Raw genomic sequence first — 26,036 nt, 5'->3', positions numbered from 1 at the left:
GCCTTGAAACTCAAAGTTTTACTGCTCATTCTGTGTGCGGCTTCTTGGTACTTACAAAATGAGTGGCTCTTTAAATTCATGCCTAATTTTTTTCCCTTTTCAGGATGGGTTTTGTAATGCTGAGCAAATGGAACAAAAATATAAAAACACTCGTATTTGGTTTATCACTATAATTATTAAGTTGAAACTCAGGAACATCTAATAGTTGTCACCATGAATTTAATGACATTGGCCCCATCAGCCAGTAGATCTCAGAGTTGCAGAAATCTGTAGGCCAGAAAATGTGCTTAATGAAAGAAATAGCTTATAAAATCTAAAAGAAAACTACTACCTAATTTGTTTGGTCCCTTCCCTTTCTATTATGATATATTCAACATTTCATCTCTGCTAGACAGTACTTGAAAATTAGGAAAACATCATTGGAGAATTAATGTGAGTTCATAAGAACAACTGTCTCCTGAGTAGTCACTGGAGTTCCTTTTCCAGACACAGCTGCTTAAACAAGGCAATTTTTAGCAATAAAAAAAAAAAGTGAGCCTGCCATTATTAAAAAATCAGGTGTCTATCAGGTTTTTCTAAACCCAAATATAATAACTCATGAAGAAAATATATCCCAATTAAAGGAACCAAATCTAGGAGCAAGAAATAGGTCTGCTGTAAAAATATTAAGATTTAATATACGAATCAGATCCTTCATGACACGTACTAGGAAAAGCACTCGAGTTCAGATTTGCTTCCATGTGCTTTTGTATATTTCTTATTTGAAGATATGCAAAGCTTTCAAGAAGAATCAAAAGGAAGAAAATGGTATTAGGATCCTTTCATCCATTCTTTTGACTTCAGTCTGCACCCTTGGACAATGAAGTGGTTCTGGAGTCCATCTAGAAAAGTAATTGTGTGTCACGGTTCCTCACTCTATTGACATTGGGGCCAGATAATTCTGTTTGGCGGGGGCATCCTGTGTATTATCCAGTGTTTAGCAGCATTCTTGGCTCTACTCACTAGATGGGAGCAGCACCTCCCCCTTCCCAGTTGTGACCATCAAAAATGTCTCCAGACATTGCCAAGTGTTTCCTGCTGTATGTCATCAGAAGTCTCTAAGGCAGGAGATTTCAGAATTTGGCTGGTCACAAAGCTGTTTTATTAGCATGCAGGTAAATTTTATTCATATGGTGTGTTTTCCTTAGATTTTGGTTAGGCATTCCAAATATTCATCAGTGTACATTCAAAAATTAGATAATCGTTGATTCTATTTGAAATGTTTAGTATTTTGTTAATGAGATCTTTCAAAGACTTTCAAAAATTGGGCTAAAACATACAATTAAAAAAAGAGAACTCTTTCATACTGAGTTTCATGTGTCAGAAAAACTCACTCCTGTTCCCAGGTTTGGCCTCTAGGAAATTTATCCCTTAAGTCAGATGAGAAATTCTAGAGAATTTAGAGAAATTCTAATTTCTGGGTATTAAGGGAGATCATAAACAAAGCCTGATTTTTAATAGGTTGCACCATTATAAATGTAAAATTTTTATTGCATTCTTGGGTAAAAGGCAATGAAATTGATGCACAGTCTTTCCCCATCTAAAAGAAATGCTGGTTAAGAGAAGCCAACCTCCTCTGTAGAGAAGAGGGAAATGCGGAGGGAGCTGGCAGCTTCCAAGTGTCAATAACTGTGGAAATAGAAGACAATCTCTTAATATCATTACCAATCTAGAACTCTTTTAGTTTGTTATTAAATATAAAAATCATGCAGTATAATTTATTTTGGCAATTGTTGGAGGAGGTCATCGAGAGGATGTGGACCCGGGCAATGAAGTCTCCTCACCCTCTCCCTTGTCCTTGGAATGTATGTTCTTCCTACTGTTCCCACCATGAGAGACCTTTAAAGGACGTGACCTTGAGAGAGCAATGTGTTGTTGAGACCACCTGGACTGAATACATGACTGAACCCAGTTAAGGCCTCTATGTAAATTTTTAAGATTCTGGCAGGCAGGTATGGAGATCTACTCATCTTGCAACCTCCATAGACAAGCTTCCTATGTAAGTTCCCATGCTTATTAAACCTGCCACCTATCAAGCTGGAGCTGTCCGCCTCTTTCTTTGGTCTCTCCTCATCCTCCATGCATGGGGGCCAATCTTAGATTTCACCCAGGAAACTCCTGAGATCGCAAACCAACAGAGATGACTTTCACTTTAAAAATGAATCACAAGGGGCCTCCCTGGTGGCGCAGTGGTTGGGAGTCCGCCTGCCGATGCAGGGGATACGGGTTCGTGCCCCGGTCTGGGAGGATCCCATATGCCGCGGAGCGGCTGGGCCCGTGAGCCATGGCCGCTGGGCCTGCGCATCCGGAGCCTGTGCTCCGCAACGGGAGAGGCCACAACAGTGAGAGGCCCGCATACCGCAAAAAGAAAAAAAAAAAAAGGAAAAAAAAAAAAATGAATCACAAGGTAAAATATATCAAAGTCATAATGTAAAAAAAAAAAATTCTATATCTGTTTATCAGCCTTCCCCAGTCATTTTTTATGTAATGCACAAATGGAATAGTCTCATCTGATCTTCTTTATGAAAATTTTTAAATATCCAAAATGTGCTACCCTGAACCACTGTGATAATAGCTAACATCTGTTTATTGGGTGCCAGCTGTGCTGTAGGTGCTCACATACATTATCTCATGTGAGCCTCACAGTAACCCTACGAGATAAGATGTCATTGTATGAACAGGAAAGTGGGCTTATGGAGGTTAATTGTCATGCAGTCAGTGAGAGTGGGAGATAACTTTCAAACCTTTGTGATTCCACCACCTTTGATCTGATATCTATTTGTGCCTATATATCTATTTGTAAAGTTGAGTAAAGAAGACATTGTTTAGTGCACATGTAGTTTATTTTCTTTGAACTGTTTCCAGAAAGCTTTGTTCAAATGTTATAGATTTTCACCTATGAATGTTAATATCTAAGTAACACCAGTTAGGCTACCAAATAGTCATAACAACAAAAATTCCATTTTCTTTAATATTATTTTTATGTAGTTTATTTATTGTAGTGTTTGAGGACATAGAAACCACTGTTATTAGGAGGAAGTTGCATTTTGTGGCACGAAAACATAAATAGGCACAAATTCCATTAGTTGAAAATCATAAGAGCCAAAGCTTGATAGGTGGCAGGTATATGTGCTGTGGAAGTGAGCAAACAGCCAAAGCAATTTAAAAAAAAAGTTGGGGGATTTATACAACCTGATTTCAAAATTATAGAAAGCAGGGACTTCCCTGGCAGTCCAGTGGTTAAGACTCTGAGCTTCCACTGAAGGGGGCACCCGTTTGATCCCTGGTTGGGGAACTAAGGTCCCTCATGCCATGCAGTGCAGCCAAAAAAAAAAAAAAAAAATATGAAAGAGAAGTATCAAGACAGTGTGGTATTGGTGGATAGAAATATAGAACAATAGAACAGAGTCTAGAAATAGATCCAGGTATACATTAGTCACTTGATTTTTGACAAAGATTCTGAGGAATGCAGTGGGAAGTTCTCTTAAAGAGTTAGTGCTGGAAAAACTGAATAGCCATTTGGGCAAAAAATTAACTAATTTATATACCTCAGAGCAGTGGTTGCCTGGTGAGAGACAGAAGTTTGATTGCAAAGGGTCAGGAAGAGTCTCTTGAAAGTGGTGGGAATGTTCTGTATCTTGATTGCGGTGGTGGTTTTGCAGGTATATAAAGCTGTCCAAAGTCGTTGAATTCTATACTTTAAATGGAATGAAGGGTTTTTTTAATTAATTAATTTTTTTTGGCTGCATTGGGTCTTTGTTGCTGCAAGCAGGGACTACTCTTTGTTGTGGTGCATGGGCTTCTCACTGTGGTGGCTTCTCTTGCTGCAGAGCACGGGCTCTAGGGGCGTGGGCTTTAGTAGTTGTGGCACACGGGCTCAGTAGTTGTGGCGCACGGGCTTAGTTGCTCTGCGGCATGTGGGATCTTCCCGGACCAGGGCTTGAACCCATGTCCCCTGCACTGGCAGGTGGATTCTTAACCACTGTGCCACCAGGGAAGTCCCTGGAATGCACTTTTATGCGCAAGTTATACTTAAGGTTGATTTTTAAAAGTAGTCACCCAGAGATGACTAATTTCATCCTTTTGTTATTTTCATTAGCAAGGAAGAATATATGAGGACCTCCTCCCCAAATCCTAGGGGTATATCTTCCTGAGGGTCTGCAGAGTCTTATGAGTTATCCAAAAAATATACATTTCACCAATTCACTGGAATTTTTAAAATCCCAAGCAAAAAGCCCTTTATAACTGCAAGGAGAAGTTTCTCCATTAAATGATACAGTAGTAAACAAAATATTTGCCCTAAAATAATTAGTCCACTTGACAGCATTCAACAAATTTGAGAAGATGGTTTACTTAGAATAAGAAGGATTCTGTTGGCTTTTAAAATAATTTAGGTCAGGACTGTTGGAATCTAGAATAGCATACCAAAGTGGTTATAGTATCTACTTCTCTGAAGAATAAACAATAACATTAAATATCCCATTGTTTATTCAACTGCCTTATTACTAAGCAGAAGAAAGACTGAGATGACTTCTGGAGACATGTTTGATATCTGTAGACTTAAATACAGAAAGCAAAACTTAATCCACTCAGATTTTTACTAATATACCATTAAGTAACACAAAGTAATATTTAAATTTTGGCAATATATTAAGTTTTATTTCTTTGATAAAGACTTCATGTTTTTACATTAAAAAGAATTTTTAACTTATTACCAGAAAAATTTAGTCTTGGGTTTTGCCTCCATCTAGTGGATATTTTGGTCTTTTCATTTAACTAAAATGAAAAAGAATAAGCCACTATGTTTTTGTTGTTCATTTTTAGTTTTTTGGAATAAAAAAATAAAAAAGTGGTAGCCACAATTCATGGATAAAACAGTACATTTTATACTTACTTTTATCAATATTTATTCCCAAGAAGATTTGAGATGGTGTATAATTAGTGACATGCATGTACTAATTGGAAATAGAAAACCAAAAGCCACTTAGGCAAAAGAAGTAAATATATCACTTAAGTTAATAGAGTTACCACAGTTGACAATTGAATTATCTCCAAGGTTTTTGGTATTGGAGATAGAAGAAAAACAATAACTGCATGATTCTTTATTATTTGATCAAACTAAACCACATTGGGTTTTTCTGAGTAAAAATATTTTCAGACTAACTTTTTCCTAACTAAAATATGCTTAATTTTTGTATAATTTTGTAGAGGTATAGCAAACCTCCACAAAAGTGCATAAATCAATTAATTCTGCAGAGTGAACACATCCATTTTTTAAACATCTTTATTGGAGTATAATTGCTTTACAATGGTGTGTTAGTTTCTGCTGTATAACCAAGTAGATCAGCTATACATAAACATATATCCCCATATCTCCTCCCTCTTCATCTCCCTCCCACCCTCCCTATCCCACCCCTCTAGGTGGACACAAAGCACCGAGCTGATCTCCCTGTGCTATGTGGCTGCTTCCCACTAGCTATCTATTTTACATTTGGTAGTGTATATATGTCCATGCCACTCTCTCACTTCGTCCTAGCTTACCCTTCCCCCTCCCCATGTCCTCAAGTCCATTCTCTACGTCTGTGTCTTTATTTCTGTTCTAACCCTAGATTCTTCAGAACCTTTTCTTTTTTTTTTTAGATTCCATATATATATGTGTGTTAGCATACGGTATTTGTTTTTCTCTTTCTGACTTACTTCACTCTGTATGACAGTCTCTAGGTCCGTCCACCTCACTACAAATAACTGTGTCACTTCTTTTTATGGCTGAGTAATATTCCATTGTATATATGTGCCACATCTTCTTTATCCATTCATCTGTCGATGGACACTTAGGTTGCTTCCATGTCCTGGCTATTGTAAATAGAGCTGCAATGAACATTGTGGTACATGACTCTTTTTGAATTATGGTTTTCTCAGGGTATATGCCCAGTAGTGGGATTGCTGGGTCATATGGTAGTTCTATTTCTAGTTTTTTAAGGAACCTCCATACTGTTCTCCATAATGGCTGTATCAATTTATCCCACCAAGTGTGCAAGAGGGTTCCCTTTTCACCACACCCTCTCCAGCATTTATTGTCTGTAGATATTTTGATGATGACCATTCTGACGGGTGTGAGGTGATACCTCATTGTAGTTTTGATTTGCATTTCTCTAATGATTAATGATGTTGAGCATCCTTTCATGTGTTTATATTTCTGTTTTTGTGCCAGTACCATACTGTCTTGATTACTGTAGCTTTGTAGTATAGTCTGAAGTCAGGGAGCCTGATTCCTCCAGCTCTGTTTTTCTTTCTCAAGATTGCTTTGGCTCTTCAGGGTCTTTTGTGTTTCCATACAAATTGTGAAATTTTTTGTTCTAGTTCTGTGAAAAATGCCATTGGTAGTTTGATAGGGATTGCATTGAATCTGTAGATTGCTTTGGGTAATATAGTCATTTTCACAATGTTGATTCTTCCAATCCAAAACCATGGTATATCTCTCCATCTCTTTGTATCATCTCTAATTTCTTTCATCAGTGTCTTATAGTTTTCTGAGTACAGGTCTTTTACCTCCTTAGGTAGGTTTATTCCTAGGTATTTTATTCTTTTTGTTGCAGTGGTAAATGGGAGTGTTTCCTTAATTTCTCTTTCAGATTTTTCATCATTAGTGTATAGGAATGCAAGAGATTTCTGTGCATTAATTTTATATCCTGCTACTTTACTAAATTCATTGATTAGCTCTAGTAGTTTTCTGGTAGCATCTTTGGGATTCTCTGTGTATAGTATCATGTCATCTGCAAACAGTGACAGTTTTACTTCTTCTTTTCCGATTTGGATTCCTTTTATTTCTTTTTCTCCTCTGATTGCTGTGGCTAAAACTTCCAAAACTATGTTGAATAATAGTGGTGAGAGGGGTCAACCTTGTCTTGTTCCTGATCTTAGTGGAAATGGTTTCAGTTTTTCACCATTGGGAACAATGTTGGCTGTGGGTTTGTCATATATGGCCTTTATTATGTTGAGGTAAGTTCCCTCTATGCCTACTTTCTGGAGAGTTTGTATCATAAATCGATGTTGAATTCTGTCAAAAGCTTTTTCTGCATCTATTGAGGTGATCATATGGTTTTTCTCCTTCAGTTTGCTAATATGGTGTATCACATTGATTGATTTGCATATATTGAAGAATCCTTGCATTTCTGGGATAAACCCCATTTGATCATGGTGTATGATCCTTTTAATGTGCTGCTAGATTCTGCTTGCTAGTATTTGTTGAGGATTTTTGCATCTATGTTCATCAGTGATATTCGTCTGTAGTTTTCTTTTTTTGTGACATCTTTGTCTGGTTTGGGTATCAGGGTGACGGTGGCCTCGTAGAATGAGTTTGGGAGTTGAATGCATCCATTTAATTACCACCTAGCTTAAGATATAGGACATAACAGTGCCCCCCAAGTGTACTTTGTGCTCCCTCTTCCCATGCTCCCTAAAAGGTAACCATAATTCTAACTTCTATTACCATAATTTTGTTTTGCCTACATAAATGAAATCATTTATTATGTATATTTTTGTGTTTCTTTCACTAAACATGACATCTGTGAGATTCATCCATACTTTTGCATGTAGCAGGGATTTGTTCTTTTTCATTGTGTAGTATTCTATTACGTGAATATACAACCATTTATATATACATTTTACTGCTGATTTTCGAAGAGCCTTTGAATTGTTCCCAGTTTGGTATTTTATGAATAGTGCTGGCGTGAACAATTCTAGTACAAGCCTTTGGTGTACATACAGTCTTGTATATACTTAGTGTCAGGACTGCTGGGCCACAGGGTATACTTATATATTCAGCTTTAGTAAAAACTGCAAAAACAATTCTCCAAAGTGGTTATGCCAATTTACACTCTTAGCATCAGGGAATGAGAGTTCCAATTGCTCCATATTCTCTCAACCCTTGTTACTGCCAGGCTTCTTTGTTTAAATAGCTATTCTAGTGCGTATGTAATAATATCTCACTGAAGCTTTAATGTGTATTATCCTGATGACTAATGATGTGGAGCAATTTGTTATATGCTGTTTTTTGGCTGTACAACTTGCAGGATCTCAGTTCCCCGACCAGGGATTGAACCCAGGCCACGGTAGTGAAAGCACTGAATCTTAACCACTAGACCATCCGGGAACTCCCTCCACTTTTTTCTTGGGTTGTCTTCCCTCTTCTTATTGATTTGTAGGCTGTCCTTATATCTTATGAATACTAGTCTTTTGTTGGATATATGTATTACAAAAATGTTCTCCCAGTGTGTGGCTTGACTTTTCACTCTCTTAGTAGTGATTTTAATGAAGTGATCTTAATTTTAATGGCATCTAATTTATTCATTGTTTTTCTTTATGGTTAGTGCTTTTTATTTCCTATTTAAGAAGTATCTGCCTACCTCAGATCACAAACATATTTTTTCACTGTTATCTTCTAGAAACTTTATTGTTTTATGTTTAGTGCTATAATCCATTTTGACTTAATATTTGTGTTTGATATGTGATAGGAGCCTAAGTTCATTTTTTTCCCCATATGAATATCCAATCTATCCAATATTACTTATCTAAAAGACCACCCTGTACACACACAAACGCACACACTACACTGCAGTGACATCTTTGTCATATATTTGGTGATCATATGTAGTTGGGTCTGTTTCTAGACTCTCTATTTTGTTCAAATTGATATATCCTTCCCTCAGTACCACAGGCTTAATACTGTAGCTGTATAATAAGTCTTGATATCTGGTAGTGTAAATGTTCTGACTTTGTTTGTATTCTTCAAGGTCGTTTTTGCTATTCTTGGACCTTTGCATTTACTTTTCAATTTTAGAATCCCCTTGTCAATTTCCATATTAAAACAACCCTGCTGAGACTTAGATTGAGGTCACAATATAGATCAGTTTGAAGAGAATTAACATCATTATAAAATTGTGTTACAATTCTTGAATGTAATACATCCATTCATTTACTTAGATATTCATTATCTTTTCTTGGTAATGTTTTAGAGCGTTCTGGTGTTCTTTCCTTTTTTAAAAGATTTATTCTTATGAATTTGGTGGCTTTTATTTTATTTAAATAGTACTGTTTCTAACTTTTCATTTTCTATTTCTTTGTTTCTATAAATGAAAGTAAAATTTATTCTTCTTTATTAACTACGTGTCCAGCAACCTTAATAAATGTATTAATTCTAATAGTTTATCTGTACATTCATTTGCATTTTCTATGTGTATAACCATGTTGACATGGTTTCCTCAAAAGTTAAAAGTAGAATTACCATATGATCCAGCAATTCCACTTCTATATATATCCAAAAGAATTCAAAGAAGGTTCTTGAATAGATATTTGCTCACCCACATTCACGATAGCTAAGAGATGGAAACAACCCAAAAGCCCATTGACAGATGAATGAATAGAGAAAATGTAGTATATACAGAAAATGGAATATTATTAAACCTTAAAAAAGAAGGAACTCCTAACACATGCTACAACAGGGATTAACCTTGAGAACATTATGCTAAATAAAATAAGCCAATCACAAAAAGACAAATTCTGTATGAGTCCACTCATGTGAGACATCTAAAATATTCAAATTCATAGGGACTTCCCTGGTGGCGCAGTGGTTAAGAATCCGCCTGCCAACGCAGGGAACACGGGTTCAAGCCCTGGTCCGGGGAAGATTCCACATACCACGGAGCAACTAAGCCCGTGCACCACAACTACTGAGCCTGCGCTCTAGAGCTCTAGAGCTCCAGCGCCTTCCTGGGCGCGCGGGGACACCTGCACACGCTCGCTGGGAGCGGCTGGGGGCGGGGAGGATCCAGTCACCATGGCAACCGGAGAGGTCTCGCGTTTCCCAGCAGTCTGCGGCGGAGCAGAGAAGGCCAGCCGGCCGCGCGCCGCGAAGAAGACCCCCGCGGCAAGAGGGGGGAGGAGGCGGTGACCGCGGTGGCGATGCCCGAGGCGGGCCGCGACAGCGAGCAGCCTTGGCCGCCCGGAGGCCTGGGGTGCGGGGCGCGCGGGGAGACCGGAGGCCGCGGCCTCCAAGAGTCCCGGAAGCAAAGTGAGTTCCCTTTCAGCCTCGGACCCCGCGGGAGGTGGGCGGGACTTGGGCGAGGAGAAGCGGTGAAGGTGAACTGGGGGAAACCGCAGTAAGACTAGCTAAAGCCGCAAAGGTTTTGGAGGGAGGGGGCGGAGCTGCTGTTTTGGCAAAGGCAGGGGTGATGGTTTTGTGGCCGAAGGCATCTGGTCCATTTCCCCAAGCCCTCCTTCATAAAAGGCTACCTGAGTCCAGGTATCCTCCAACTTAATTGGTAGTGGCATTGGCGTGGAAGGTATTGAAAAAAATTGTGTGTGTGTATATATACATACATATGATATTAAAAATATTAAATTATAAAATATATCTTAATTATAAAAATGTGTAAAATATAATATATATTTAAGTTTTAAATATATTTAAAAATATGTTTAAATTATAAAAATGTGTAAAATGTAATATACAAATTTAAATTTTACACATAAAACTATGAAATTTATATTTTAAATACATAAATTATATACACACACGGAAATATGCAGATCATTTTTGTCAATTCCTTCATTTTACAGACCAGGAAACTGAGGTCTACACTAGAGGAAAGGAAGTGACTTGCCTACCGTCACTCAGTGCTGGAGAAATCCTTCAAACACTTAAATCACCGTCTCTTGGATTATCAGTTCATAAATTATGATTACCTGATCCTTTTAGAATCTCACAATTATGGGTCACGTTTTAACACACTGCTGTTGTTTCCTCCCTGCCCTGCCAAACACACAAACAACATTCAAATAAGTAAAAGCAGTTCTGGTTCACAGTCACAGCCAACATGGTTGAGTCCACGCTAGGTCCAAGTGCTCTTCCATACTGTTCCATAAATTTACAGATATTTCACAGCCCTTTGTGCCCCACAGATCTTCAGTAGGTGGTAAGGAATGATGAAGATGAAAATAATAGGCCAAAGAGGAAGGCAAGCGTTCCCAGCCCTTTTGCAGCACCTCCCTGATTGCCTCTCTAGAGCACCGTGGCTCCCTCTGCGCCAGGACAACGGAGGAGCGAGGGTTGTTCTGAAGCCGCTCAGCTTCCGCTCGATCGACCACGCACCCTCCTCTTGGGAGACAGAGACCCCCCGAGGAGCCACAGAACTGCTGCCACCTGGTGAAAGGACCTCTTCTCTCAGCATCAGCCACAATGTTCCTGATTATGATACCTCATTACTGTTATTGTCAACAGCATGCAGAGACCTTATCTAGAGCAACTAAATTCAGTATATATAGGTATTCAGTATACTTAAGTAATTCCTTACTCCGACTTAAAATTCTATCTGGGAATTTTCCTGTTAAAGATGCTATAATTTAAAGGTTCTGTATTCCCTGTGACTGTAGGAGTAAAAGGTGGAATTAACCATTCACTCATCAATTTGACAACTATTGAGTCCTTTTTGCATGTCAGGCATTGGGCTGGTTGCTGGGAAATGAGTAATGAATAAAGGCGGTGTCCAGACTTTCAGGAGCTCACAAAGTCAGGGTCGGGGGCATGTAAAGAGTTCCTGCCTCAGCCTTCCTGAGTTCCTGGCCTCAGCTGAAGTAGAGACAGAATATTTACACCTGCACAAAGTACCCATTCAATTTTCAAAATTTTTTTTTGAAAGGTCTTCGATCTTTATTTTTTGGAAACGTCCCCAGTCTCTGTACAGCTTCTACTCCCTAATCACACATCTGCTCCCAAATATACAGAGATAAAATGTGGTGCTTTCCCACTGAAACATTTTTAAATTATATAGTGGTGGCTATTTGAGCACCCACCAAAATCTTTCATAGACTCCGTGTTACCTTTCTTTTTTTCTTTTCTTCAGTGTTACCTTTAAAATAATTTGTAGCACTTTCACCACACTGGCTGAACTGTCCCAGTATTCTCCATTTTATTAAATCACTGAATCCAGTACAATCAGGTTAGTGTAGTGTGGTGGGACTATAACTTCCCTTGATCTGAAAATTATACTTCTATTAGGTGGATCTAAAATTACATGAGCTGTTTTGACAGACACATTATATTATTAACACACATAACAAATGCAGCCTATGACATCCTTAGTTTCTCTTTCCCCCACTGTCCAACTGAAAACATTTGACCCAGGCCTTTTCTGTCCTATGCTTATGCAATTCCTTTGTTTGGTCCTAAATACAGGTCATTATATGTATCCCCAACAATACCGTCCTATGAATTTTAGCACTTCATTCTAGGTGTAGAAGGCCCTTTGAGTCCTGAGTTTGCCATTCAGCACATAAACTGTTCACCAGGTTTGTGCCATTCTCACATTTGGTGAGTTTGCTGAAAGTTCCTATATTCAAATTAACAAATTAAATGGTGACCCCAACAGTGCCAAGTAGAGTCTCTAGAAGCCCCTGATCTGTCAGTCAGCATCTTTGGCATGAGCACTCTCTGCCAAAGAGAAATGCACTTTATCAAATGCCTTGCTGAAATACACATACTACACTGTGGCTACAGCATCTCCCTAATCTATCTAGTTTAGTAACTTGATTTGAGAGAGTTAGGTAGGCATGCTTTTAATTTTTATGACTTCTGGAAGTTAATTTTTTGTCTATAAAATAGGAATAATTATACCTGCCCATAGGTTGATTGTCAGGAAGAGAGATAATATATGTAAGATGCCTAGGGCATGGTAGCATTCAATAAATTGTAGCAATTGTTATTAGCCAGCTTGTTTACTTGCTTTCTTTCTTTCTGTCTTTCTTGGAGCAGGGAATATTTGCCTTTACTAGCTCTTTACTACTCTCTCATTTTTCATAATTCCTCAAAACCTTTGGTGATTTCCTCTGTAAATTCTCATAACAGAAGGACTGAAATTTGTCAAGAGACTAGAACTTAGAGCAAGTGATCTCTTCCTCTCTTCTGAACTATTACAGCCTTTTCTTCTTTCTTAGCCACATTTCTTAAACGCTTTTTCTGCCTGAAGATCATGATTTAACCAAAAAAGTTTAAACCAAAGTTAAGCTAGAGTAATTCTGACCCTCATTCATCTCTTATTCATATGACTCCTAATTTAGGGGAAACAAGATTCAGAAAGTATCTAACTCTGCCTTGTTCATGCCTGAGGGTGTATTTGGGTCTCATGACCAGGAATGAACCAGACCCACAGCCATATGCAGCAGGTCTTTTGCCCCATTTGGGTCAGTCTGCACACAAGTCAAATTTATTTACTTGTGTTCCCTATCGGTTAGTAGGGAAAAGTTGACACCTGCCATATCTTTGTGTTGGTTAGTTAGGTTTTCCATGGCTCCTTGGATTGAGCTTTTGGGCACTAGGACTAGAAATACTGGTTCCCTGATGCTCACAAAGCCGTGTGCGCAGACATGCATATAGAAGAATCTTTCACTAATTGAACAATGCTTAGTTCCACTTGAACACACATTTGTTGAGCATCTATTATTATGTCAAACTCTGTTCTAGGACTCTAATGAACTGAACAGACAACATCCCTGCTCTTATGGTATTTATAACCTGGTAAGGGAGACATATGGTAAACTAATAGTTACACAAATAATTGTATATAAAGTAAATGAGGCTGTACATACATTGCAATAAATCAAATGAAACAAAAGAGGAGAGCACTATGAGAAAAAGTAACCAGGGGCATTTCCAGATTGTGGAGCCAAGGAAAGTTTCCTTAAAGAACTGACATTTCAGCATAGACCTGAAATTCAGGTAGAAGTTACCTGGGGAAAAAAAATTAGGAGAAAGGCAGTTCAGGCAGAGAAAATAGAATGTTCAAAGGCTTCCATGTAGGGATGGACAGAAGGGCCATGTGGCCGGAGCTCAGAGAACAAGAGAGAGAAGCTGACAGGAGAGATTAGAGAGATGGAAGGGCTCAAATGGCGCAGCGCTCCCTGGGGTGAGCAGAGGAAATGTAGCTAAAGTACTTAGAACAAATAATCCATCCTCAGCTATAGCAGTGTTGTCTTATGGGGGCAGGTTTAGAGGACAGGGAAAAGTCCTATGTCCATTAGTGGCTCACTACTACAATTCAGGTTTATTCTTTTTTGTGTGTGTGGCACGCGGGCCTCCCATTGCGGAGCACAGGCTCCGGACGTGCAGGCTCAGCGGCCATGGCTCATGGGCCCAGCCACTCCGCGGCATGTGGGATCTTCCTGGACCAGGGCACGAACCCGTGTCCCCTGCATTGGCAGGCGGACTCTCAACCACTGAGCCACCAGGGAAGCCCCAGGTTTATTCTTAAAAGATGATGAGGGACTTCCCTGGTGGGGCAGTGGTTGAGAGTCCACCTGCCAATGCAGGGGACACGGGTTTGATCCTTGGTCCGGGAAGATCCCACATGCCATGGAACAACTAAGCCGGTGCGCCACAACTACTGAAGCCAGTGCGCCTAGAGCCTGTGCTCCGCAACAAGAGAAGCCACCACAATGAGAAGCCTGTGTACAGCAACGAAGACCCGATATAAATAAATAAATAAATAATTTTTTTAGAAAGATGATGAAATACTGCTAGACTCTTCCGTATTATGTATCTGGAATGTAGGCGCCAAGCATACATCTTTCTTATTCATTGCTGTGTCCTCTGCCCCAAATGCCTGGCACAGAGTATGTCTTTAATAAGAATTTGTTGAATAAATGAAAGTTTTCTTCAAGCTAATGAAGAAAACTTCATATATTACTTCATAATACCTAAAAGAGGATCTGAAACTTAACCCCCAAATGTAGAGTTACCCCCAAAACTAAAAGTTACAGTGGAAGAGATCTTTCCAAAATAGAGTCTGCAGGGTGAATCGTCTGCTATTTGTATGGAAGGACTTGTCTCTTTAAAAAGTAGTTATTCATGTAGGTAGTGGCTAGAAGGTTGGGCAGAATTTATGATAAGTAACCAGTTGTTAATGTCTTCTTAGGGAAGAAATTTTTATATTGTGAGCCACATAAGAGAATTAAGGAAGTACTGGAAGAAGAACTTTATATTAAGAGAGATGAATGCCACATTAAACATCCACCTGCAGGTAATCTCAGTAACAAATGAGGTATATTTGCAAAATGGATATAAAATTGTCTGATGGCAGAGAGATTATTTTATTTATTGCAAAACCATGACTATTAAAAGAAAAATGGGTCCCTGGGAAATTCTTGGCTAACTTTATAATTATTTTGCCTATTCCAAATAAACTGTTGTATTTAGGGAAAAAATGAGCTAGGTATCAGAATCTACATTGCTGTCCCACATTTTTGGTGGAGTTATTTCTATTTAATGATAAGTAGAATTTTTTTCCAAGTGCCTGAAAAGCACAATAACATATTCTATCTTTATCAGTATATGTATGACCAATAACAGTGGTTCTCAACGTTTAGACTATCAGAATTACCTGGGAAAAAGCAAATAGCTGGGCCTCATCCATCAGTTAAAAGCAAATAGCTGGGCCTCATCCATCAGTTACTTCTGAGTAACTGGCTCAGAAGGCCTTTGGTGGGACTTCCCTGGTGGTGCAGTGGTTAAGAATCTGCCTGCCAATGCAGGGGACATGGGTTCGAGCCCTTGTCTGGGAAGATCCCAGACATACCACGGAGCAACTAAGCCCGTGTGCCACAACTACTGAGTCTGTGCTCTAGAGCCCATAAGCCATAACTACTGAGCCTGCGTGCCACAACTACTGAAGCCCGCACACCTAGAGCCCATGCTCCACAACAAGAGAAGCCACCGCCATGAGAAGCCTGCGCACCACAATGAAGAGTAGCCCCTTCTCGCCTGCGCGCAGCAGCAAAGACCCAGTGCAGCCAAAAATAAATAAATAAATAAAATTTTAAAAAGAAAAAAAAAAAGGTCTGGGGTGGGGTCCAAGAATTTGCATTTCTACTAGGTTCCCTGGTGACGTTGATGATGCTGGTCCAGGGACCCCACTTTGCAAATCACTGACCCAGAAGAATCTAAGTCATTTAAATCAGTCAAAGCATCCAAGGATTTTATCCCACATACACATGGTATATGGGTTAGATGGCCTGGGCATTGATAGCTTGCACTGATGGTTCATTTGAAAAAAGATATGCTCTCAAGAATCCCTCATAGATGTTATTTTGAAACTGCTGGAGCCCCTCATTTTCATAGTTCCTTCTCAATGATTGCTAGGAGCATATTTCATGCTTTTCAAACCATCAGGTTTTTACTGCAACCCTCTTGGGTACCAGCAGTTGCTTGAAGATATAAAAGAACTGTAAAGCACAACTCCTATACTCAGAGAAGTTGACATTTTCTGAGGAGGACTGTTGAACAACAGTCTGGTGGGACCCAAATTCACTAAGGATTCCTAAGAGAAGATGCTGCAGGCCCAGAGGTACATCTTTTCAGACTCAATGGTGTATTTTCCCACTTTTTTTTTTGTATTTTTTTTTCACTCTTCATTCAGTCCTCTTGATCTATTTATTGATCTCAATACCAGTGCCACATTGTCTTTCTTACTATAGCTTTATAATAAGTCTTTTTTTTCTCTTTTTTAAAAAATGTTTTCCCACTTTATGTTTTAAAACCAGCATAGAAACACCTTTTAGGGCTTCTTGTGTCACCCATTCTCACGGAAAGAGAGACCAACAAAACGGCTCATTTTGTTCATATAGTGTCTTGAAGGAAAGTTTAAAGTCTTAGAGTTTGAACTCTATGGATGGATGCAAAGTGACCTACTAAATTACTTCTCTGAACTCCAATCTACATATATACTTCCCCGGTGATTAAAAAAATATTTAAGTTAATATTATTATATTTTGGGTCACCTTCATTGTTTTCAGAGATTACATAAAAGCTGATTTATACACTAGTTGGATGTTGTATTATTCTTAATGGATACATTTGATTATGAGACTGTCTAAATGATTAGGAAAAATCATTCGGCTTATAAAAATTCACTTTTCTAAGCAATGTTTTCAAATATTCTTCATATAAAATGGAGACTGCTTGGGGGGCATGGGGGGCTGCATTTTAAATAACATCCACCAGAGGTCGCACGGAGGTGCTATTTTAGCCTAGAAAAATCTTTCAAAGCTGAGGATTGATTCTGTAAGGTTGAGTCTTAAAGGGCTCTATTGATGAAAAACAAAAACCTACTATATTTTTTCTTTTCCTTTTCTTCTTCACCTTTTTTTTAATGGCTGGAATCCCCACGTCCTTGGCCAGAATAGGAAACTAGCACCCAGGGAGAGTGCCACACTCTTCCAGCCTAGCCCAGAGGGCTGGCAGCTCGGGTCAGCCACTGGACCTTCTAGAAGGAGGTTTTCAGTGACACACTCTTTTAAATATCCGAAGAAAGCTATGGCCTCTCTTGCTGGAAAACACACCTTGTCACATACACCCATAATTCTGCATAAGACTCTGAGGGGCTTGTGTGACTTATATAGTAGCTATTCCCAGATGTTAGGAGGAAGTATGCTTGACCCATTCATTGTCTTCACTTCTTTACTTATCGTTTGCTCCTTCACCCATCCCAAATAGGCTTTTGCTTCCATGAGTGCAGGGAAATTGTTCTTTTCCAGATTGCAAATGACCTTTTTCTTGAAGGTCAAATGCAGTGATCTTGAAGGTCAAATTCAATCTCCTGGTTTCAATCGTACCATCCATTGAGGGGCATTTGTTCTGAAGTTAAGCAACTTAAAAGATAGCATGTTTTACTTCCGATTGAGCTAATGATGACCATAATGGAAGTACCCCAAAGCAGTGGACTTAAGGTATTTCTGTCCTTTTTTCTTCTCCTTTGGTTGAATGAAATTGGTAAGAGGTCAAAAGTTTCTTCTCTTTGGGTTGAACAACATCAACCAAAGGTCAAAAGATCCAGAAGGTAGGTTTTAAGGATGTTTAACAGAGTGAACATTACATTTATTTTAGAATATTGTTATCTGGTTAGCAAGAAGGGACTCAGGAAAAAGCCGCTCAGTGAGGGACCCTCTGGTGATTGAGCTATCCCACCTGTTCTTGTGCTCGTGTATGACAACAGTTAATAAGAGCTGTGGGCTTTGCTGGTGGCGCAGTGGTTGAGAATCTGCCTGCTAATGCAGGGGACACGGGTTCAAGCCCTGGTCTGGGAGGATCCCACATGCTGTGGAGTGACTGGGCCCGTGGGCCACAACTACTGAGCCTGCGCGTCTGGAGCCTGTGCTCCGCAACAAGAGAGGCCGCGATAGTGAGAGGCCCGCGCACCGCGATGATGAGTGGCCCCCGCTTGCCACAACTAGAGAAAGCCCTCGCAAAGAAACAAAGACCCAACACAGCAAAAATGAATAAATAAATAAATAAATAAATAAATAAACTCCTACCCCCAACATCTTCTTTGGAAAAAAAATAAATAATAAGAAGAACTGTGAAGACCTTGCAATGGCCAACATGTCCCAGGTGATTGTTACTGTGCACCCCATACTTGGGTCTGGGGAATGGCATCAGTGACAACAAGATAAATGGACTGCCAGGCCTCTGAGCCTTCCCTTCTCTGGGTTTTTGAGTCCTTCCAGGCTCCTGACATAGAGCTATATGGGTTCAGTGAGAAGGGGAGGAGTAGGTGGGTGAAGGGAGTCTCCCTAATGATGATGATGATGATGATGGTGGTAATCATTAATAATTTTAGTTATTTATTTATTATATTGGCCATCATTCACAGTGTGTCTCCTGGACATGAAAGTTTTTACAAATTACCTCTTTCAATCTTTGCAACAACCCTGTGCTCTTATTGAAACTGCAGAATGCGTTTTGGCACTTAGTAGAGCATAGAGCTTGGTAGAGCTTCTGTCTCCGTGTAGAAAGAATTCAGTGAGAGACAGAGTGACAGGTAAGGAAAGAGTTTATTAGTATAGGACACTTGTGAGATTTACAAGTGGGTGGGCAAGAGGGTGGCACGCCAAGAACTTAGTGGGCTGCAGTTTTATATCAAAGGAAAAGTGGGGAGGGTAGACCTCAAGCTTCCATCATCAGTTCCTCCTCCACATTGGGTAGGAGCTTTCTTGTCCCTACATGGTCAAACTGGGACTATCGTGGAGCAATGGAAATAAGCGAAGAGGCAGTTATATATACTAAAATATGGTAAATCATCTCAGGTTTCACTTTAATGTCACCTTTTCCTTGTATTTTTGTTTTTAGTGTGCACAGAGAAGCATGTCCTAGGAATCATTAACATACTGACCTCACTGGACAGGATGTGGGTCTCATTCCACCATTGTTTTATTGTTTTGGGACACATCTCATGCTTCTGTTGCATGGTTTTGGTGCTAAGCAAGCCCACTTGGTTTTGTTGTTAAGCAAGCCTGCTTTCTTGAGTGATCGTTAACTTATAGGGGTCTCCTATACTTTTTTTTTTACTTATGATCCCTTCGTGGGATTAACTTTTTTTTTTTTTTTTTTGCGGTATGCGGGCCTCTCACTGTTGTGGCCTCTCCCGTCGCGGAGCACAGGCTCCGGACGCGCAGGCTCAGTGGCCATGGCTCACGGGCCCAGCCACTCCGCGGCATGTGGGATCTTCCCGGACTGGGGCACGAACCCATGTCCCCTGCATCGGCAGGCAGACTCTCAACCACTGTGCCACCAGGGAAGCCCGGGATCACCTACTTTGTCCCTGTACTCTGTCCCTATCATTATTATTCCCATTTTGCAGCTCTGGAAGCTGAGGCTTGGGGGAGGTACAATGACTTGCCTGTTGAACTGATACTTGAATGTAAGCTCATCAGAAGCTGATGTCTTTGCTCTTAGCCATTGGGATATACTTTAAAATATAAGATTATGTTTTCTTAGAGGAAAAAAGATTTGAAACTGTACTGGTAGCAAATAGTATTCTCTTCAGTAACAACAAAGTTGTCACGATCTTCTCCAGGTTTAAGTTCAAACTTGAGGTAGAAGAAGTTTCAGAGGCTTTACACATTCCTGCCCCAAGCACAGGGGCCTGGATCTACAGGGTCTCATCATCCTGAAATTATGAAAAGAAGAAATGCACTTTTCTGATCAGATCTGCTGTCAGGTGTAAATGGAATTTGGGCAACCTATGGAACCTTCTGGATAAGTGAGAATTTAGCTAACATCACAATTCATATATTTTTAGTGGTTCCCTGAAGATTTCCCTCTCCTTACGACTTTTTTAAAAAGAAGAGGTAGGTTTATGAGACATGCATTATGGGACTATTGCATTCATTTTGCCATTTATTTTAAAGCTATTTCTACATTTTGAAAATTTTCTATATAGGACCATGTGGAAATACATTAATGTACTACTTTAATGTTTTCAAATTGCAAGGGCTTTTGTATTTTTCTGGCTAAAACCTGCAGAGTTTATAGTAGTCATGAAAAATTTGATTAATGAAGCTCACTAGTGTTCTCTTATACATTTCCTTTCCCAATGAATTTCAAGAGTGTACTCTCAGATGCATTCATTTGTGTCTATATATGCCTGAATGCATGCAAACTTAATGCTGAGTCTGTTTTGTTTATTATGTTTAGTACAAATTTAAGAAGTGTGAAATATTACCCAACAAGTGTGGATATTTTTGCTATTCATTAATTCATTCAACAAAACTGGTTTTGTACCTACAATATACAAGGAACTTACTAGACACCAAAGGCATGTCAAGATAATTACACACACACAAAAAAGATAATTACGGAGCTTAGAAGTCACCAAACATAAATTTTAATTACTTAAAATTTTCTTCCTCTGACCATGTTTATACAAAGGAAGCCTAGACAATATGTTTCTAAACTGGCTTTTCAAGCTCCCATGTTCCTTATTCACAGTCCTGAGACAGCTGGGGAAACAAAAATATTTTTAAAGGGCGACCGTCTGATAGACCAGGTCAGATCCCATTGGCTAAGATTTTCAGCGTAAAGACTTGGTTTTGTAACTTTAAAATTCAGGATAAAGACACACCTAAAAAGGTTTTTGAGTAGAAGAGGTGTGGGGGCATGAGAAGAAGAGAGAGAAGAAGAATCTCTAAGATTCCGAGCTTCAAGAAAGGATTTGATTGGGCTTCCCTGGTGGCGCAGTGGTTGAGAGTCTGCCTGCCGATGCAGGGGACACGGGTTCGTGCCCCGGTCTGGGAAGATGCCACATGCCGCGGAGCGGCTGGGCCCGTGAGCCATGGCCGCTGAGCCTGTGCATCTGGAACCTGTGCTCTGCAGCGGGAGAGGCCACAACAGTGAGAGGCCCGTTTACAGCAAAAAAAAAAAAAAAAAAAAAAAAAAAAGAAAGGATTTGATTCCCTTCTCTTAGCGTCTCTCTTATTCCTGCTGCCCTTTTCCTTTTCAGGTTAAGCTGCCAACATTGAGGTCTCTCTGGCCTCGTTCTGCACACCCCCCCTTTGTCTTCCTTCCTCCTCTTGGAAAGCATTTGCCCAGAGCTGAGAGAGTTGAATTTCCCTTTAAAGAAGCCGCTGCTTCAAAGGATATTCACACTTCTTTTTGGTCCTCTTTTCCTCCAGTTGAATATATCACTTTCCGTAATGTCTTCATCCAAATATCCTATCAAATCAAAGTCATGCTATTTTTCCCAGCACCCTCTATCCCCAAGAACAGTAAACACTTACATATAACAACATTTTGCTTTGAGGTTTTTTTTCCATGCATTTCTAGGCATATGCATTTACATTTCAGGTATTTTCTCTATTAAGCCATAAATGTGATTGCATCTGAAAGAACCAACTACATTAGACTAGTACAATTCTTCTATTTAATTTGATGTGGGTTTTCTACAGAATTCTACCTCTGGATTTTTAACCGTTTTCCATTTACCGGACCTTCCCGCAATGCGGAACAAATCTAAATCTATTTTCTTGGTTTCTCACAGGGTGTCACGGGGGGTATTGAATAAATGTTTGTGGACTCCTACGTCTGAGAGTTTGTTACCCTTTTCTGTCTCTAGACGGGGCAGGAAAGGGAACTGGCTTGATCAGTAAGGGAAGATTTGGGTTAGATATAAGGAACAGCTTGAACTTTGTAAGGTCTTGGCAGAAGGAGATTGTGGAGTCTTCCTTGAAGGTCTTTGAAGAAGAGGGAGGAAATGAATCTTGACAGATAGCTCCAGCCACTCCATTCAGGAGCCAGGAAGGAGGGGAAAGGACTAACATTCAGCCTGGTGAGTCAGCTCAGTGACTGTGCTTCTGGAAATAGAATCTGAGTCCATGCTTGTACAGGAAAATCATTGTCCCTGTAAAAAAAAAAAAAAAAAAAAAAAAAACTACTATTTATTGAGTACAAAGCACTTATGTCCATTTCATCCAAATCCTATAATAATCCTTCAAGGTAGATATTATTGTCATCCCCATGAGGGAACTGAGACACTGTGGATTAAATAACTTGCCCAAAGTCATAGAATTGGTAGGCAATAGAGCAGAGACTGAAACCCAGATCTCCTCTGAACTCAAAGGCTGTGCCCCTACTTATTGCATGGTACAGACTCCTTTAGGGAGGGATCATGTCAGTGTGTATGCCAGTGGGCAGACTTGGATCTGTGGAGAATATTGGGCATTGACATTTGCAGCTTCAGAAATGGGGAAAACAACTTATGACATTTACCTGAATTCACTTCTTTGTTTGACTTGGGTCACAGTTTTCTACACAGTAGATTTTCACTAAATGCTTGTTAACTGATTCCCAGAATCTAAACATGTGATTTTAGGATATGGAGAAAAACCCAGTGCAAATCATTACTAAACCAATACTTATTGATGGTATCAGGATTTAGGACTATAATTTGCCTTGCACAGTGCATAGACATCACGTTACAAATATTTTGTTATGATGTTTTCCAGTGAGTTTACTGTTTCTTTCAAGGAGGAGATTAAACAACAACTAGTTTAGAAGATTGTTGGGTCTATTGGATGAATTACTCTGGTAAAATTGGGTTATGTTATCTTTGGAAACATTTGTGCTTCTAGGAGTTAAAGCAGAATCAGATAAGATTGCCTGATGAAGTCCATATATTAATGATTATTTATTCCTGATTTCTCTGTATCTTGCTATTTGTATTTCTTAATTGACTTTTCATCTATTTCTTTAGGGGCAGGTTAAATTAATAACACTGTAGAGGTTTAATTGCATAGGGAATAATTCAATGAATGAACTAGAATTACAGATTAAACAAAGGCTAAAGACCTTGGGTGGTTTAATCAATCAAAACAAATAAACCGGGCTTCCCTGGTGGCGCAGTGGTTGAGAGTCCGCCTGCCGATGCAGGGGACACGGGTTCGTGCCCCGGTCCGGGAAGATCCCACATGCCGCGGAGCGGCTGGGCCCGCGAGCCATGGCCGCGGAGCCTGTGTGTCCGGAGCCTGTGCTCTGCAACGGGAGAGGCCACAGCAGTGAGAGGCCCACGTACAGCAAAAAAAAAAAAACAAAAAAAAAACAAAAAAAAACAAAAAACAAATAAACCTCCACCCAAGTGGCTAAAGAAAATAGTCACCAAGTAAATACTTTACGAACATTTTGTGCTGAAAAGAGAAGAAGCTAATAATCATTATCTTGCTTTTGAAAATATTGACAGTGGTCCTGGAAGGGATTTGGAGCATTAAAAGGAATCTTTCTGTGGGAGGCTTGAAACCAGGACTGCCAAGCAGAAACAGTTTACTGCCACAAGCCAAGTACTATTCGAGGCACAGAGGGCTACGAAGTAAGACCTGGATACCCTTGACTTCCACCCCAAGCATGGAAGATACTGAGCGGTTTATAAACCAGTGGTGTATGCTTTATTTACAGCTCTCAGTCAAAATCCAATCTTCTTTTGACTTCCTTCTCTCAGGTTACTTGTAGTTTAGCTACATTGCCTCATTGTGGAACTTAAATAGTAATAGTTTAAGTAACGAATTTACCCCATGGATACAATAGAAGTTCACACTCTTGAGTTATGCTCCTGACTCTTTCCTTTCCTTTTTATCCACAGAAGACCTTCCAGCACACAGGCTCAGTGGGGAGGAATCTTGCACTGTCCTTTCTTCTAGACAGATGATCTGCGTTTACTAGTGGAAATGAGGAAAGGGAGACGAGGGAATTCAGGAAGAATAAGGCAACTGTTTTGCTAGGTTCCATTAGTTTTACCCTATTTTAGGTAGGAGGCCACCAGGCTGGCCCCAGTAGACTGTTCCTTACAGACATTATGTTTGGGGAAAAAGCTATTACTCATTCCTCACTGTCCCAGCCGATGTCTGCCAGCGATATTTGTGGCAGGATGTGGAGAAGGCAGGGATTCTGACATAGAAGCACAAGCAGTGTCCAGATAGTGTACGGACATACACTAGGTCTATTAAGTCCTGAAAACAGCTCTACAATTGGGAGGGAGCCCTGGGCTGAGAGGAAAGTAGTGGGTAAGTGCCAAGCTTGGGTCCTCTTAACCAAGATATGAGTCATACTGGCAAATGCTATATAGCACTTCATATTCTAGATTCTTCATATATAATTATATATTAAATCTTTACAACAATCATATGAAACAAGTACAGTTCATTTCACAGATGAGGAAACTGAGGCACAGAAAGGTTTGAATAATTTACCCAAGTCACTCAGCTAGTGAGTAGAAGTCACGAGGCACCACCAACTCTGTGAGCCACCAGTACACGGGACCTGGGCTGTCTGGTGAATCTGGAATGGGGTGAGGGCTCAGCCCAAGTGCCACAAAGGAGGGGGGTCCCCAGGGAGGAAGCCTCCAGAATATGGATTCAGTAGGAGGAAAATACAACCAGTAAAGACTGAGACACAAGGTGAAAAAATAAACAAACAAAAAACTTGTTACTTAAGGGGATTGATGTAACAAAAAGGAACCAGTAACAAAGACCTGGGTTTAATAATAATAAGGTAGTAGTAGCCACCATTTATCATGTGCCAGGCATGGCAGTCTTTTATAGTTATGTAATCCACAGGGTCACATGAGATGAGAGTTTCAGTCTTCATTTTTCATGTAAGAAAACTGAGGCTTGGAGACATTACATTACCCAAGATACTATGTCTAGGGGCTAGTGAGGCCAGAACTACAAACCTGTTTCCATCTGACTCCAAGAGTATGCTTCAACCTTTGGGCCATTATGGCAGAGAATTCGCTCATCAGAAAACAAGGGTGGAATAGTAGTGGTTAAACAGGCACAAATGCCAGGGCCATGGGAATTCAGGGTTAGGAACCTGGGAGTCAACTACATGCAAAATCCACAGAGATGTGAGTGACCTGAAGTAATGGTTGTTCCACCCAAGTCTGGGACACTCGCCCAGTGGGGGCTGTTTATTTCAGCTTTCTACCCAATTTGTCAGGTCCCAACTCTAGTGGGCAAATCCATCATTCCAAGAAAACTCACAAAGCAATTTATTTTAAAGATGATTTTCTAAATGCCGTATTATAAGACTGGTTTGAAGAACAAATTACCTTCATTTGAAGACATAGAAGTGCAACAGATTACCCAATTTATCAATTGGGGGCATATAATAAAAAATACATGTTTGATTTTGACCATAATTACATTACTTTCACCCATACGATTTAGGAGAAACTTATTCACACCTCCCGCTCATTGATACTCATCCACACTACCTTCCTAGCAGCCCCCAGCCCTCTATCTCCGGCCTACATCAAGCCCTTACAGTGGTCATGTTATAGTATGTAACTGACATTGTTGTATGTTTTAGCTTCAGCTCTGTAAGTTACCAACTGCATTTTGCCATATAAACTGCTACTATCTGCTATACAAATCACAACTGATGAATCCATAAGAATTAGCTGATAACTGAGAATTAGATGTTTCTCATTATCAATTAGGAAAGTTAGATGCAAGACAGCAATATCACAGATGAACAAAGCCCACAGATAACTCTCAAAAATTGGTCAGTATTAATTCAAACACTGTCAGAAACCCAATGAAGGCAGGACCCATGTCTCTTTCACTCACCACTGTTGGTCTGGCACTTAGCACGGTACCTGGCATGGTAGGTGCTCAATCGCTGT

The 26,036-nt window shown here is 39.9% G+C and overlaps 1 protein-coding gene across 1 annotated transcript; it reads left to right on the top strand.

Moving 5' to 3' along the window:
• Window positions 1-1,047: 1,047 nt before the first annotated feature.
• On the top strand, window positions 1,048-24,073 carry C7H11orf97 (chromosome 7 C11orf97 homolog). Its single transcript, XM_060105177.1, has 5 exons — window positions 1,048-1,079; window positions 9,909-10,108; window positions 15,006-15,110; window positions 23,598-23,723; window positions 23,994-24,073. The coding sequence occupies exons 1-5, from the start codon at window positions 1,048-1,050 to the stop codon at window positions 24,071-24,073; spliced, it is 543 nt and encodes a 180-aa protein (XP_059961160.1).
• Window positions 24,074-26,036: the final 1,963 nt, after the last annotated feature.

This window comes from Mesoplodon densirostris, chromosome 7 (genome assembly GCF_025265405.1).
Source record: "Mesoplodon densirostris isolate mMesDen1 chromosome 7, mMesDen1 primary haplotype, whole genome shotgun sequence".
Lineage (NCBI taxonomy): Eukaryota > Metazoa > Chordata > Mammalia > Artiodactyla > Ziphiidae > Mesoplodon > Mesoplodon densirostris.
This window is presented reverse-complemented; position numbering and strand designations above follow the sequence as displayed.

Excerpts from the sequence above, each read along its gene's own strand:
- C7H11orf97 (XM_060105177.1), top strand. The coding sequence starts at position 1,048 with ATGTCTCCAGACATTGCCAAGTGTTTCCTGCT. Across the intron at positions 1,080-9,908 it reads ATTGCCAAGTGTTTCCTGCT|TCTGCGGCGGAGCAGAGAAG; the intron begins GTATGTCATCAG and ends GTTTCCCAGCAG. Across the intron at positions 23,724-23,993 it reads GAGGCACAGAGGGCTACGAA|AAGACCTTCCAGCACACAGG; the intron begins GTAAGACCTGGA and ends TTTTATCCACAG.